Here is a 17,616-nt window from a genome sequence, read left to right as displayed (position 1 = left end):
ATGATGATTATTCCAGCTACATACTGATTTTCAGCTCATTGCTCTAAGCGGTTTGCCTGGTAGATACGAAAACTAATAGTTTTTTATTCATAAAAATCGATTGCAAATGCGCAATTTGTTTGTGGCTGAATTTTCTACAGGGTGATTTCTTTGCAGCTGAACTCTCTACATGGTGATTTCTTTGTAGCTGACCTCTCTGCAAGGTGATCCTTCTAGCTGATCTCTCTACCGGATGACTTGTTTGTAGCTGAACTCTCTAGAGGGTGATTTATTTGTAGCTGAACTCTCTACAAGGTAACTTCTTCTAGCTGATCTTTCTACAGGGTGATTTGTTTGTAGCTGAATTCTCTACAGGGCGATTTGTTTGCAGCTAAACTGCTGAACTCTCTACAATGTAACTTCTTCTAGCTGAACTCTCTACGGGTGGCTTGTTTCTAGCTGATCTCTCTACCGGGTGACTTGTTTCTAGCTGAACTCTCTACAGGGTGATTTGTTTGTAGCTGAATTCTCTACAGGGCGATTTATTTGCAGCTAAACTGCTGAACTCTCTACAAGGTAACTTCTTCTAGCTGAACTCTCTACACTGTAATTTGTTTGTAGCTGAATTCTCTACTGGGCGATTTGTTTGCAACTGAACTCTCTACATTGTAGTTTCTTTGTAGCTGAACTCTCTACAATGTAACTTCTTCTAGCTGAACTCTCTACGGGTGGCTTGTTTCTAGCTGATCTCTCTACAGGGTGACTTGTTTCTAGCTGAACTCTCTACAAGGTGATTTGTTTGTAGCTGAACTCTCTACAAGGTAACTTCTTCTAGCTGATCTTTCTACAGGGTAATTTGTTTGTAGCTGAATTCTCTACAGGGTGATTTGTTTGCAGCTGAACTCTCTACATGGTAGTTTCTTTGTAGCTAAACTTTCTACAATGTAATTTCTTCTAGCTGAACTCTCTACAGGATGACTTGTTTCTAGCTGATCTCTGTACAGGGTGACTTGTTCCTAGCTGAACTCTCTACAGGTGATTTGTTTGCAGCTGAACTCTCTTACATGGTGGTTTCTTTGTAGCTGAACTCTCTACAAAGTGACTTCTTTCAGCTGATCTATCTACAGGATGACTTGTTTCTAACTGAACTCTCTACAGTGTGATCTGTTCATAGCGGAACTTTCTACTGGGTGATTTGTTTGCAGCTAAACTCTTTGCATGATTGTTTCTTTGTAACTGAACTCTCTACAAGGTAACTTCTTCTAGCTGATCTCTCTACAGGGTAATTTGTTTGTAGCTGAATTCTCTACAGGGTGATTTATTTGAGCTGAACTCTCTACATGATGGCTTCTTTGTAGATGAACCCTCTATAAGGTACCTTCTTCTAGCCGATCTGACTACAGGGTGACTTGTTTGTAGCTGAATTCTCTACAGAATAACTTGCAATGTAAGATTACTGAGTAAATTATAAATGCAGCTGAATGCTTTATTAGGGTGACTGTTCTATTACAGTATCTCGATCTCGCATTTGCTGCACGTAGTTGCCTTTCGAATCATAACTCAGTAATTTGTAATCCGATTCTTCTGTACTACTGCAAGGACTTTCTATGATGATTATTCCAGCTACATACTGATTTTCAGCTCGTTGGTCTAAGCGGTTTGCCTGGTAGACACGAAAACTAATAGTTTTTTTATTCATAAAAATCGATCGCGTAATTTTGACACAGGTTGGGTTTTGTGTCATATCTCCATGGTCTTTATCCCGATTCCTTTCAAACCACAAAAAGGCACTCCTACGATGGTTGCTCCATCTACATATCAATTTTCAACTGATTCCTCCAAGGGGTTTACCCTGTAGGCGTGACAGACCTTCGACCTTATTTTACGCAAATAATCGGTCATAACTCCGTGAATGTTCATCGGATTCCTACCAAAGTTGGTACGGAGATCCGCCTTAATGAGCCCTTTAAGTGTGCCAAATTTCAGCCCGATCCGAGCACGAATTCGTGTTTTATGGCGGATTTTGCGAAGTGTGCGAAATGAAGAAGTAGAAGAAGAAAAAAACGAAGAAATTAAAACGAAATTTTGTTCGCTCGTATCTCGGAAATGGCTGAGCGATTTTCTTCAAATTTGGTGTGTAGACTCCCCTAGCTGGCCGACACCTCTCTACCAAATTTGGTTCCAATCGGATAAGGGATCACAGAGCTACATAGGTGTGAAAATTGCGTTTTCTTTCTTCCTGTTAATATACTCACGGGTGGCACGCCGGCTTCTTGGGCCGCACGACACACTACCGTGTGTCTTGATATGGCTACTTGCTAAAATGACACACATTTTAATCCCTACTTTTGACTAAGTATTCTGACATAGCAAGATATTTGCCAAAAGTAGGTATTAAAATGTGTGTAATTTTGCAAGTAGCCATCTAATCTTGCTTGACTTGTTTCCTTACTTTTTGCTGCATGAATGATTCTCATTTCTGTAACATTTTTGAGCTTGTTTCCTTACTTTTATTATTTCCTTACTTTGTGAATGCCAATCCCTACTTCCTTTAAAAATTTAAATTTTTTTAAATAGCTAGTTTATTTACTTTTTATGTCTAGCTAACTAGCTATATTACATTATCACATTTCTTAGCAAGAATTACAATATTAGAAACAAAGCTCATGACCTCCCCAAACATTTGGAATATTGGGTCTTTTAATAGGAATATTGGATTATTAATGCCTTCAGACAAGTGTAACGTGATAACGGCTAAGGCTATGGGCTTGATTTTTTCACTGTGAAAAAATCAAATGATGAGAGGAAGTAATGAAGGTATGAGCTACAGGTGTACATGAGCATATGAGCTACAGGTGTATATGAGTATATGAGCTACAGGTGTACATGCTCTATTAGTACCATTAATCATTGTGTATATTGTAGGTCTGGACTCAGCCTCTTCATATGAGCTACTGACCTACTTGAACAGATTAGCTGATTCACAGCGAACTGTTATCATGGCCATCCATCAACTTCGTATGGAGATCTTTCACATGTTCACTAGATTAATAATTTTATGTGAAGGAAAGGTGTGTGTGTGTGCTACAATGTATAATTATTATGTGTGTATATGTGTGCATAGTATTAGAACAAACTGAAGGGGTAGGTATAGAATTTCTCTGATGCAGGAGCTTGTGAGATGCAGCTTAAGTGAAAAAAATCAATTCCAACACTATAAAGGAAGGATTTTGCTTCATTTGTGTGGTGCACACTGCAGTTATCCATAATTATAGCTGAGGGTACATTGCTACCATCAAACGCAGTCATTTGGGGAACCAAGTCTCTGCAAGAAAGTTTAGGAAATAGTCCCCATTCACTGCATCAGTTGTGAGAGTGTAAGCCAAATGCCTTTTATGGTCATGGCTACAATACCAGATATCTTACTTCCTCTAATAGTGATATGATGATATGATGGTGTTGTTCCAACAAAAAAGTTTAACGAAATTTTGTGATATGATGTTTGATGTTACAACAATTTTCATCAATAAAACAAACTGGGAGGCAGAGAAAAAGTTTACATTAGCAATAAACCTTGCACATATCCACATTTGTACTTCTACAGAGGTTTGGTGAACAACGTTTCTTGTGCATCCATGTCTTCTAAGTACAGAAAATACAGTAGATTTGGACACTACAACACCTGCCCAGTATTTTCTTCAATCAATGCACACAACTCATGCAAATATAAACTAGGGTTATCCGACGATAAACATAGCAAATAATCAGCATGAAGTTCATCCAATTTTCTTGCACTTTTTCTAGGTGGCTGCTTCAATGCTTCTACTTGGCCTGAGCTGTTGTATCTTTGCACAACATTTGATACAGTCCTTAGTAACACATTTAAGTTGGAATATATCTCTCTGTAAGAAAGATTCATGGCCATTGCTTGCCAGGCTATCCTCCATCTTAAACAATCACAATAAGCAACCTTTCTATTCTGCTCAATTGACACTGGAACGATTCAAATGATGATACGTCATAGAGAGCATGCATGTGCACTTTCCTGCACTAAGCAAGTGTTCAAATGGAAGCCAAAAAGTCTGTGCAAAATTATTACCTGTGCCTCATTATTGTGAAACAGGGTAGCCATGTATTATGATACTGTATATGGTATTGTCCCGTAATTGGGATAATTAATAGAAACCCACTGACAACCATTTAAAGGCCTTCAATCTCCTGTGTGAACACACACATATTGCATCAAAATGGAGAATATGGTACCATATGCAATATGAATGCACACCGCAACTATCAGTTATTACAAAATATCCACCTGAGTCCTTTCATGTTTCAGCTACCTTCAGCCTGTTACACAGTAATTATACCCCACTAATAACTGGCAAGATGCCATGGTGGTATTGCAAGGTTGACTTTAGGGTGATGCTTTTGGCCAGAGAAATCCACTTCTTATGATCCAGTAGCTATATGATAACTTGCATTACTATGTGTTGCACTGCAACATGCAAAAGCTTTGATTTTTAAAATATTTTTCAAAACTAAAAGCTTCCATTTGAAAGCACAAATCTCATTCCAAAATGAAGTTATATTCACTTCCATGCATGGAACCATAATATTTAAATTTCTCTTCTATGTAACAGTTTACAATATTTCAAACTGCATGGCATTGCCAAGTAAATAGCACTCAAAATGAGTCACTGGCAAAAAAAAGACATACTACAATGGAAAGAATAATCATGAAATTCAAAACTATCTAGTAAAGTGTATCTACAAACTGTTCAGGAAATGAATCAGTTGATGCTCATCAATAATAACAACAGAGACGACACAAAGGTTGTTACCTGTATAGCAAAGAAACATTAAACTAAATCAATTCATCATTAAGCTATATCAAAGTACATCACAATAATATTGTATTTGTGAAAAAGGGATCTTCTACGCACATACAATTTACCAACATCAAATTATCAATGATTCATAACTACAGATTGGAAAAAAGCTTTTTGCTTGAAATTTGGTTGGTTGTGAGCACCAATGTAACTTAATAGGGGGAAAATTTCAGGCTTTTATGTGTCATGGACAATATGTTACGGTACTCCAAGTTCATTGAATGGAATGTGTGTGGAAGACCCAGTTTTGCAAATCTGGTCAAATAATATGTAAGCTTATTGCCATATGTTTACTTCAAACTGTTCCTTTTCCAAACTTGTAATGGAGCTACATAAACTGCATAATTATGTATTATGCATAACCTTTAGCACAATAATCTAGTTGACTGGAATGCTTTTTCACTTGAGAAAATTTTCACATTATGCTTAGTTATAACTAAATTTCCACTTTAATCAGCAACAATTGCTGGTAAACTGCAGCAGATAACTTTTGAAACTTCCTAGTTCCTGGTCTCATCACTCTTATCAACTATATGAATTAATTAGAGCATTGCATAATGCTACTTTGCTGTGTCATAATAATTATCCATTCCACAATAATTCTCCGATATACTCAACCCATAGGGCTACAGAGATTTTTTACTTGTCATCAGTCAAAATTGTGATTACTTATAATTAGACTGTGTTTTGAAGAGTTATTAGCTCTGAAAAAGACCTATCAAAATTAGTAGCAGTTCAGTAGGCAAGGAATAATAATGATGATAATGTGCTGTTATTGAATTGTAGCAAGTGTCAGACACGAAATCAGTCATGCATTACCACAGGTGCTACGTACTTCTACTTCATTACAAATGTTATATTTATTACATGCAATATTGCTGTTAATTGCTTTAGAAAGCCAGTTATGGTACTTTTCTTTTGCCTTTAATTTGTTTATAAAAGCCACAAGTTTCCAGTTACTGAATGACTTCTTATAATTAATGTAGCTTATTGGTTAGTTCTCATCTTATGCACCTATTTTTCCCCCCCACCCAAAAGTGGCCATACACCCACATTGCAGGTTAACAATATCACAAACTTTCTAGAACAGCCTCCAGAGTCCTGTTACAGCACTTCTTAATGTAATGACCCCTACAATTACATGAGCTTTAGTTCTTTATTTTCTATATCACACTTGTTAATTTTAGTGGTGCAATTCATCATTGATGAACTTCTGTACACCTTGTCAGTGGTAAGAGGTAGGGTTGACATGATCATAATTTTTAGTATTCAAGTACTCTCTAGAGTTAACGATCGAGTACTTACGGGTATAAGCTATTTGTAGTCATACCCATTTGACATGTTTTGTACCAACCATAAACAGTTTACAGCTTTTCAAGTAGCAATAATGATACACATTACACGCACTGTATTAAAGGACTGATATTAGGTCCCTGACAAAAATATGCTAATCAAAACTCTAGAGCCTTCAATGTGTCACTCCCTGATGACAAATACATCATGTGAGCTGGATCACATAATCTTAACGAGTACTCGAGTACCAATTTTACTATCCAAGTACACGAGCACTCTCCGTGTATTAGTATTTGTTTCAGCCTAGTAAAAGGAGTATAATTATGAAATATCCTGCTATATATTATTATTGGTAGCAAATATCAGCTGTACTATAAAACATACAACCAGTCCATTATATAGACATCCATATGTACATATGTAGAACATAAGATGAATTATAGAGAACAATATGTGAAGCACACTGCAGTCAACCCACTTATTATTATCTACTGATAGGTTTTATGGATGTGGCAATTGTTCCAGTAAAATTTAAGTTACGTGTAGGAATTAGGGATTAACAGTAAGAAAATCAGTAATTTGTACAATTTATAACAACTGAGATACTCTTAGACTAATATAGAGCAGTTCAAAATGCAATGGCTGAATATGATGGCATGCTAGGAATAACGGGATTTCTCAAAAGCACACATAATAGATGATGTTTGAGCGCTGCTCAAAAGCACAAAAGCATAATGCTCAAATCAATGAGTATAATAGCCTCATGTATTAACAACTTTTATATGTCAATCTTCTTAACACTTTGAGGTGTTTATCATTCATTGTAGCACCTCATATACCACAAAGCAAACATATTCATTGTCTCCTTAATAACACCACTGTTATAAGCTTTACATAATGCAAGGATTAATTTTGTTCTTTACATAGAGGACTAACACCAGAGGACATGACCAAATATTTCATCATATCTATGCAAGAACCAATCAGTACAGTAACTCATTCTTTCCTAGATCAATAAGACTGTGGAATTCACTCCCGCCAGACCTAATCCAACAACAATCATTACAAATTTTTAAGCATCAACTTAAATTATTATTACTTTCCCCTACCAATCAGTAATCCCATAATCAATCATATTGTAAAACATTTTGTATGCATGTTTCATATGTGCGTTAATCCTCAAACTGAGGCTGCACATATTTTGGAAAATAAATAAAAATAAAGTGAAACTCACCACTCCTCTTCAACTTAGGCTTGCACCTATTATTTAAGCACAACTTATAAAATAAAGGTCTCAAATTGTGATAATAATTGAATGTTTACAGGCATAATTTTAGATTAATCCAACATCCACAGTCATAAGCTATGAAATTAAAAACATACTACTTTCCCTATAAGATTAAAGTAATTTTATTGACATTGCTGTATGCATTTCTCTATGATTGTGATGCACCCTCAAACCATCAAGAAAGTTCTTAATGAAATGCCACTGTCTTTGTAAGGCTGCTCATAAGTATTCTGAGTTATCCAGACACTATGTTTGGACAACAATTAAGAAATTGTCTGGTTGTTGGAGTGTACTGGTAATTGACTGTTACTCAAGATATCCAGAAGCCATCCAGCTGCATAGCACCACCTCATCTGCTAAAGTCAATTCTCTCAGATCTATTTTTGGAAGACATGGCATCTCATCAACACTGGTAACTGACAATGGATCACAGTTTAACTGCAGTTTTTTACTCAGTTTTCCTCACAATATGGCTTCCATCATGTTACATAGTCCAAGATATCCCCAAAGTAACAGGTTGATAGAGAGAGCAGTGAGGACTGTTGAAGGGTTACTTAAAGGATCATCAGATCTTCACATGGCACTAATCAGCTAGCGAGCCACCCCATTTTTATGGTGTTCTCTCAGCCCTGCAGAGTTATTGATCAGACGGAAAATTGCCACTGATTTACCTCAACTTACTCCTCTGTTGACTCCTTACTGGTCTCACCTGAAGTATTTTTAGAAAGCTCACAAAGCTTACAAGTCCAAACAGCAAATGTAATTAAACCTCAAACACAGAACTCAATCCCTTCCCACACTTAGCACCAATACTCCAGTTTGGGTGCGTACAGGGAAAAAACAAGTACCAAAGACTTGTATGCCTAGACCTAGATTTTACAAAGTTCAGACTTCCTTAGGTTTAGTTCATAGAAACCGTCATCATCCGGCACCCAGGCTGGGAGGTGCATCACAGTATTATGAAGATGAAGACCTTGAGACTGATACACCTCTTCCAGATAGGGAGTAGCAAGTGCTGCATAACATCAGACAATGCCAAGATCTCCAATTCAGACTCATTCACAAACTGGCACTCCAATGAGACTGCCAAAACGTCATTCTTAAGAAAGTGAGATGTTGTATGGACTGAACTGGTTGACTCACACTTGTGCATGCACCACTAGTAGTTATATCATGCTGACACATTCTGTAGTTGTATTCTAATAATATTGCACACTGCACGCATGCACTATTGAGTCAATTAGTAAGTGAGCACATTTTACACAGACAACCACGAAATAATGTAGCAATCAATATAGTGTTAGTATCTCCTGTATTTTCTGTATAACAAACTTAAGGTTTTAGTGTCTGTGATTGTATATGTTGCAATGGTTTCTGTACATTTTAACATTTTTATGTCAAACCACAACATCCAGTGGTTGCATAATAGCATTAACCAAGAAATTTATTCACTTATACAAAATTCATATAAATTCCTATACTGTACTCAAGGTACTACTTTGTTATTCTAATTGCTGTAAAATAAAGTGATTGGAACCTTAAAGTTCTTTATATTGGTCATAAAAATTTTCAAATGCAACATTAAGACTGATTCCCCAAAATTTAGTTGCACTTTCCCAATTTTCATGTTTCCTAATTATACAGTATGATTAAAAATTAAAATTACAAAGCAATTTGTGACCGGGACTGCGAAAACAGGCATGCGGGCACAAACTACACCCCGTCACATAAAATGTCATATCTCAGTACTGGGATAAAATATTTTCATTCAGTAACTTGTATTGTAAAGCTAACTAAAGTTTGAATACGTGCTCAAATTTTTATGAATACAGAATCATGGAATACAAAGTTATGACACATCAAAGTTTGAAAAAGTAGGCAATTTTTATGTTCCCACATGCCCTATCGCAGGCCCGGTCACATTTATTGGAAGCACTTTGAGTCGGCTTAACATTCATGATCCCTAATATACAGTACTATTGTACTGTATGATATCATCTTTTTTTGCATCATCTGTCATACTAAAACTCTTACAGTAAGTTGCTTATCCAACCATACCTTTGAATATTCTGTAATTGCACTGCTACTTTGATTATTATTTCTGTTCCTGTTGTTACCATCTCCGTTAGTACCTGGGATATCATTACTATTATTTTCCTCGTTGCTATTGTTCTCTTCAGAGTCTCCATTGGTGTTACTTTCAGAGTCTCCATTGGTGTTACTTTCAGAGTCTCCATTGGTGTTACTCTCACCGGAATCGTCACCGTTATTGTTGTCACCTGGATCAGCAATGTCACAATCCCTATTAATATACTTTTGGCAATCAATGGAATTGTCTATGCTAACAAGCTCATCATAGGTGTAACCAAACTCAACTGATCTTTTATGCATATCTTCATTTGTTACTCGAGGGAATAATATTACAAGCGGCTCCAGATAATTATGGCCTGGGGCAACATCATAAGAAAAAGATTGTGGTTGGTACACTCCATTGTGCTCTTCCAGCCAACTTTCATAAAAACGATCAACATTGCTATGATGTAAGTAAAACAATGGATCATTACTAGAAATCACAATATCTGACATTGTTCCACCAATATAAACATGCAATCTGTTGTGTAGTTCAAAGAAAGGCCATTTTATCTTTTTGTTTTCTTTACAGAGTTCACCTCTACTATTACACAAATCCTCAAATCCTTCTAGTGCATTCCTAAAGCCACCATTATCTTTATGAAAATTAAATGGTTCTGAATCATACTCTCTCTTGCATAGAGCTGCTTGAAAGTCTTGTTTGCTTGGAAATGATGTTTCTTTTGGCCCCATATTCATTTCCTCCATACTCTCTACTCTAGCAAGACATTGCCTTTTTCTACCACATCCTACACTCCTATTAACTTTTTCTCTTTCATCCAACATCTCTCCAGCTGGATTGCATATTTTATCGTCATCTGAACATAGGTCCTCTTTGTGATTATGACATACGATGCGCCATGATTCAAAGTATCCTGCAATGTTTATAGGTTCACATGTCTCATCATTACTATAAATATTATCATCACCAGTTATTCTCCAAATATTATTTCTGTTTCTTTCAGTGTCACTGTCATCAGTCCAGTCCCAATAGTGAAGTGAAAAATTATTGGAATTATAAAATTCTCCACTATAATTCATTCTTTTAAGCATGTACCGAACTTCTTCTTCCAGATAGAGCAAATAACCTCTATGCCATGTTATAAAAGCCGGACCCCAGTGAGCAAAGTCAGGTATAGGACACATCTCATCATCATTGCAAGTTTTGTGAAGCTTAGTATCTTCATCACAGTCATTAATCATCTTATCTCTGTTTGTGTAATAATGGTATGTTGCAAACGCATCAAACAAGGATACTTCAACAAATGAAGCACTAGCTGATTGGGAGACAGGTTCACGTATGGGAACAGTTATTCCAGAGTCTACAGTAAATTTTGTTAAATTAAGAATGTGCATAAATTCTCTTTGCTCATTCACATCAAGTGTTAAGAAGTTTTTGCGCATGTAGGAAATCTTTTGCATGCAGTCATCTCCTTGATATCCAGGTTTACACCTCATGCAATCATACCCTGCATAGTTGGCATTACACTGACAAACATTTTGGAATATTTCAGTAGGCCATTTAAATCTTAAGTCCCTTTGATTGCTGTTTATCCTGTTTCTTAGATAAAGGTCTGCTTTGCAATACCTTGACTCAGAATTAGTACCACTACAATCGTATGTTGGATACATACTTGTTATGTTTTGACAGTAACCTCGTTGGGATCCTCCACAAATTCCATAACCAGGAACATCAGGACAACATGTGAAGTCAAAAGAATCACCTTTGTCAAGAGTACAAACTTTTGGTAGTTGTGCACCACTATAGATGAATAATATACACAGCAATATGCATGGATGCAAACATGCATACATAGGTACATTGAAACATAAAACCTAGTATCAGTGAAACCATGCTTAATCAGCTCCCAAAATCAAGGATGCAATAGAGAAATAACCTTAAAGATGCTGTTAAATGGTCTTACTCAGTACTTTTTACATTTAAACCTTTTATCTCTGAAAGTGGAAAACCTTTGTGTTTCAGCAAAAATGCAGCAAATTTGCTGATGCTAAAGTTTCTGCTATAAATAGGTTCTACTATACGTACGTTGTTATTGTTTATTTTAGTTATGATAGTGTAGTGCATAAACATATAATAGTAGTGACCACAAAAGTTTCATTAATTGCAGCCACTGTATAGTAATTCCAGGTAAAAATAATGGAAAGGCATAAACAATAATGGAAACAATTATTGTAAAATATTGTTTATGCTTTTTTCCTGTAATAACAATCTAATCCAAAACAAACAAGCTGTAAAAAGAGAATGCGGCCCTCAAAAAGGCTATGGTGGAAAAAGATGTGAAATACAAGGTGGCAGCCAAGAAATAGCTGTGATGGTAGGTTAATGTTAAAATTTTAGTAACGAAAATTCAGGTGACTTTGGTGCCACTTGGTCTTGGCACAAAGTTCACCAGAATTGTCGCTATTAAAATTTTTACCATTAACCTACCATCACAGCCATTTCTTGGCTGCCACCTTGCATTTCTTCAACACATGTAGCCTTTTTTGAGAGCCGCACTCCTTTTTCACAGCTAGGCTGTTTTGGATTAGATTTCACTCCTTTTTATATTTGTATAATCTATCTTTTTCCTTTACCGCAGGAAGAAGAAAAACATGAAGATTTTAAATGCTTTAACTATTTCTAATTTTATCAGAAAATGCACAAATTATATATAAATATATACTACATATATTCATGACATATCAATTATTCCCTATGGATAACTTGTTTGCAGCTGTTCTCTCTGCTGGGTGACTTGAAATGCAACTGAAGTCTCTACATGGTGATTTGCTTGTACAGTAGATGAACTCACTACAGCGTGGTTTCTTTGCAGCTGAACTCTCCAAAGTATGATTTGTTTCTATCTGATTACTCTACAAGGTTACTTTGTCTGGCTTACCTCTCTAAAGGGTGATTTGTTTTTGTAGCTGAACTCTACAGGTCACTGGTTCCTAGCTGATCTCTCTACAGGTTGACTTATTTGTAGCTACAGGATGACTTGTTTCTAGCTGAACTCTCTATAGGATGATTTGTTTGTAGCTGAATTCTCTATAGGTGATTTGTTTGTAGCTGAATTCTCTAAAGGGTGATTTGTATGCAGCTGAACTCTACATGGTGGTTTCTTTGTAGCTGAACTCTCTACAAGGTTACTTCTTCTAGCTGATCTCTCTACAGGATTACTTGTTTGTAGCTGAACTCTCTATATGGCGGTTTCTTTGTAGCTGATCTCTCTACAGGGTGATTTGTTTGCAGTTGATCTCTCTACATGATGGTTTCTTTGTAGCTGAACTCTCTACAAGGTAACTTCTTCTAGCTGATCTATTTACAGAGTAATTTGTTTGCAGCTGAACTCTCTACATGATGGTTCTTTGTAACTGAACTCTCTACAAGGTGACTTCTTCTAGCTGATCTCTCTACAGGGTTACTTGACATAAATGTTTGTAGCTGAACTCTCTACAGGTGATTTGTTTGCAGCTGAACTTTCTACATGGTGGTTTCTTTGTAGTTGAACTCTCTAAAAGCTAACTTTTTCTAGCTGATCTCTCTACAGGGTGACTTGCTTGTAGCTGAACTCTCTACATGATGGTTTCTTTGTAGCTGAACTCTCTACAAAGTAACTTCTTCTAGCTGATCCCTCTACATGGTATCTTGTTTGTAGCTGAACTCTCTACAGGTGATTTGTTTGCAGCTGAACTCTCTACACGGTGGTTTCTTTGTAGCTGAGTTCTCTACAAGTGATCTCTTCTAGCTGATCTCTCTACAGGGCGACTTGCTTGTAGCTGAACTGTCTACAATATTGACTGGTTGCTGCTGGACTCCCTACAGCATAGCTTGCAATGCAATAGAAATCTATAATGGAGTAAATCATAAACTAGCTGAATGCTCTATTAGGGTGACTGTTTTATTAGAGCATCTCGAACTCACATTTGCTACACGGAATTGGCTTTCGAATGAAACTCAGTGGTTTGTAATCCGATTGTTTCTGTACTACTGCAAGGACTTTTTACGGTGACTATTTCAGCTATATACCCATTTTCAGCTCAGTCACTGCTCTAAGCGGTTTGCCTAGTAGGCGTGAAAATTATTGGTATTTTTATTCACGAATCTCGATCACGCAATCGGTACACACCTTCAGTTTCGTGTCATATCTCCATGATCTTCATTTCGATTGCTTTTAAACCACCAAAAGGCACTCCTACAATGGTTGATCTATTCACAAAACGATTTTCAACTTATTCCATGAAGCGGTTTACCCTGTAGGCGTGACAACAAATTGATCTTGTTTTACGCGAATAATTGGTCATAAATCCTTAACCGTTCATCATATTTGCTCCAAATGTGATACTAGAATTCGCACATATATTTGGAGAGTGTAAGACTTGCTCTTTGATATCAAGCACAGAAAGACTTGATCAGCCTCAAGCATTATTATTATAATTATTATTTTTTTTTTATTCCGGCCCTAATGGCACTCCCATCCTCCCCGATCTCTAGCTTCAAGCATTACGAGCAGTGCCACTCGACCGATAATACAAATTTTTGTCCGAGAATTGAGAACATCCGGACAGGTCACTTTTACAGCTCCTGCAGCCAGACGGTAGGGTTGGCAATGAAAAAATCGACTCTCTTTAGATTAACTTGTAATTCAAGGGGATGGGACCTACCAATGATCTAGTTTTAAATGGTGGGTTCGGTAGTGACCAAATGCCTTCCGTTTGGGATATACACTATAGCTAGCCGTGTCGTAATTTTTGACGTATATAGGCTCATTTTCATAAAAATGGGCAGGAACATCTAGGATGTTGTCCATTGCTGTTTTAGGTTATTGGGTCAGGTGCTCTACACAATACACTGGGTTAAAAGGTGATTCGCTGTACTTCAATTTTCGCTAAAACGGCGCTTGACGGATCTAAAATGAAAAATCACTGAACCAACTGAAACTCACTTAATGAAGTCCAAGTGAGTTTAATAACTCCCAGACATCTTTTCGGACCTTATTAAATGGAGATTTACAGTGTTTGCGTGCCAACGTAAACTGATGCCTCGCTCACGCTATGTTTCAGAAACTCGCAGCATCTGTTTCACCAAGAATACGCATCCGTTTTCTAAAGCATAGTGACCACCATGTAATGCACCATTCATGGAAACATTGAAGTGCTCTAAACAGCTTCGCTGATGCTACTGCCCATTTTTATTTAAAAACCTGAAACTTGAATTGTGAAAATAATAAAATGCGCGTTACAGACACAGCAAGGGGAATCACCGTATTATTAGTCTACCCTACGGTTTTGATGTAGACTTTGGTAGGATTGATCACCCAGAGTTGGAGGAGAAACTATTGAAGTTGATTTTCTCATTACCAACCCTACTATCGGGTAGCCATGCATACAGAGGAGGTACGACACGCACACGTGAGCGCATATGTTTTGTACAGGGAAGCTATTTCGTGGTGGTATCAACCAAAAATACGTGCCAATCTAACTCTTTTCTTATGCTTAATTCAACGGTGCAGTCTACCCCATTCAACCCCAGTGGTTCAGTTTCGATATACACAGCCTATTGGAGGAACCGTCACGTGATGAATAACTAACCGTACGAAATCAAGCCAAGCAGCAACTTGGGAAGAGAGAATCAGTGAAAATCAACTGCACAAGTGTCTAAGTAGCTTTGCGGTCCATCAAATCTTGTCTACGGATTGATTTTCCGCAATTTTACCATTTGAAGAATGCAATTACTGTGAATTCTTTTCAATAGCGCTTAATTCGTGTCGTACCTCCTCTGCCATGCATAGGCCTAGGTCATAATGAGATGTAACAAAATGGGAGGAATAAACGGGTGGACCATATTAATACCTAGCTATAGTTACGCTACAGGGTAGTGTCATTCGGCTATAGATACGTGATATTATATACTGCTAATAGTTAAGTTATATTTATACATTCACCTGAAGAGAATTCACTATACATAACTAGTTACACAGCTGCACACAATAATAATAATAATATAATACGTAGCTACATATCTTTTCAATTTTACTGTACATTTGCCAGGTGTATAGACTACATAGAGAGCTGGTCTTATTATATCAGCCTACTCACCACAAACCAGCGGCTGTGATTAATATTATCCAAACAATTTGTTCCATGGTGGGTATACTTGATTCAATGCTTTTCAGTTGCACGATTCAGCCTTTTATTTCAATCCTTGCACGACCTTATAATTACTGGTTGCATGCATTTTTATCATCCATGCAGAGTTTTAAAGGGTAGGTAAACTGTACTATGTACATGCATGCTGTATTATAGCTATGTTAGCTATAATTATTAGATAGCTATGTCTAGCCAGAATCCAGGCCAGGGCATGAGCATCATTATTAAAATCACATCATAGTAAAGATCGCGAGAACAGTAATATTTCTAATTATTGTAGTAATGTACACGTGTGGTTTTTTGTTTGTTTTTTTCCTGAGCGCATCAGCAGTGCTGGCTGCTCAGTAATAATAAATAAATAAATAAACAGTCACTCTATTATAGCATCCGCAGTAAAGCAATAGTATGGGTTAAGTTTCGGTAACGGCAGCTATATTCTAATCTAATCAAGAACAGTTTTAAAAGGTGCAAAAGGCCATGGTGAAAAAGATGAAATCTAAGGTGGCGGCCAAGAAATGGCTGTGATGGTAGGTAAATGGCAAAAAAATAATAATAATAATAATGACAATTCAGGTGAATTAGTACTGCCTCCTCCAAGTTTTACTAGGACACTCGGCAACAAATTTTCCTAAAATTGGCATTATTTTGACTTCACATCCTTTTTAACCTTGACCTTTTGGGTCCGCACCTTTTTTACAGCAGTACATATATTTATTACATGCACTGCTTTAAGGTTCTTAGTTTACTAATTTGTTAAGATGCCTTACTGTAGATATACTGAGAGTAAAGTGTCAGTAAACTTAAGTATATGGAACATAATTATTTTACTAAGTTTTTAAACTCTCAGTAAAACATCAGTGAATGCGGGTTTACTGAAAAACTACTAAAATAACAAACAATTAACTGTTCCATGTACTGGGGATATACCACTGTAGTAAACTAAGATACTTCAAGCAGTGATGTCAATTGTTCCCTACAGGATAACTTATTTGCAGCTGATCTCAGGTACGGATACAGGTTGGGGGGGACTGCAATAATTTTTAGCATACTAAGATCGAGATACTCTAATAGAGCAGTCTCTGTAATAAAGTAGTCATATTTTATAAATGCATAGTTAGGGAGGTGGCAAGCTATTCTCAGCTGGCTGTAATCTTTCTTTTTTTTTTGGTCTTCATTTACCAAACCAGACAAGGTATTACCTCACTTCATTTTGACACACCCCCCCTCCCTCTTTCCATAAGTCTCTGGATCCACCCCTGGCTGATCTTTCTACTGGGTGACTTGAAGTGCAGATGAACTCTCTACAGGGTGATTTGTTTGTAGCTGAACTTTCTACTGGGTGGTTTCTTTGTAGCTGAACTCTCTACAGGGCAGACATGGGGCCCAGTACACTTAAATACAAGTTTAAAAGTACTTGTACTTTACTTAAATAATTTCTTAATTACCCCAATATACTTGTACTTATATATTTTTCCAAGCACTTGTGTGTACTTGAGTAGTTGCAATACTTTTAAGTACTGCAAACATTGTAGATAGTACACAGTGAGCATCAATGAAAATAAATTTAGCAAGTTGTAATTTTCAACCTCTTGGTACTTTGTACAACTTACTTTGTATCATATAGCCACAACCAACTGTTTAATAGAATTCTGGTATGATATCAAATCAAAAATAGACAAGCTGTAGAAAAGGGTGCGGTCTCCAAAAAATCCAGGGTGAAAAATGATGTGAAATCCAAGATGGAGGCCAAGAAATGGCTGTGATGGTAGGTTAATGGCAAAAATTTAATAACGACAATTCGCATTGCCTCCTCCAAGGATTCGGCACGAAATTCACCTGAATTGTCGTTATTAATTTTTTTGCCATTAATCTACCATCACAGCCATT

General features: G+C 36.8%; 1 protein-coding gene and 1 long non-coding RNA gene across 2 annotated transcripts; one reads left to right on the top strand and one right to left on the bottom strand.

The window, feature by feature from the left end:
- The first annotated feature begins 2,821 nt into the window (after positions 1 to 2,821).
- On the top strand, positions 2,822 to 3,604 carry LOC136245859 (uncharacterized). The gene is made up of 3 exons (XR_010696169.1): positions 2,822 to 3,050; positions 3,104 to 3,356; positions 3,418 to 3,604. It is a non-coding gene; the product is annotated as an uncharacterized lncRNA (long non-coding RNA).
- Positions 3,605 to 4,581: 977 nt separating this feature from the next.
- On the bottom strand, positions 4,582 to 15,749 carry LOC136247460 (tyrosinase-like). The gene is made up of 3 exons (XM_066039174.1): positions 15,679 to 15,749; positions 9,508 to 11,341; positions 4,582 to 4,820 (listed from the first exon to the last, which is right to left on the bottom strand). The coding sequence occupies exons 1-3, from the start codon at positions 15,723 to 15,725 to the stop codon at positions 4,770 to 4,772; spliced, it is 1,932 nt and encodes a 643-aa protein (XP_065895246.1). The 5' UTR covers positions 15,726 to 15,749; the 3' UTR covers positions 4,582 to 4,769.
- Positions 15,750 to 17,616: the final 1,867 nt, after the last annotated feature.

Source organism: Dysidea avara, chromosome 2, assembly GCF_963678975.1.
Source record: "Dysidea avara chromosome 2, odDysAvar1.4, whole genome shotgun sequence".
Taxonomy (NCBI): domain Eukaryota; kingdom Metazoa; phylum Porifera; class Demospongiae; order Dictyoceratida; family Dysideidae; genus Dysidea; species Dysidea avara.
Note: the sequence above shows the minus strand (reverse complement) of the source record. Positions and strands in the feature narration are given on the sequence as shown.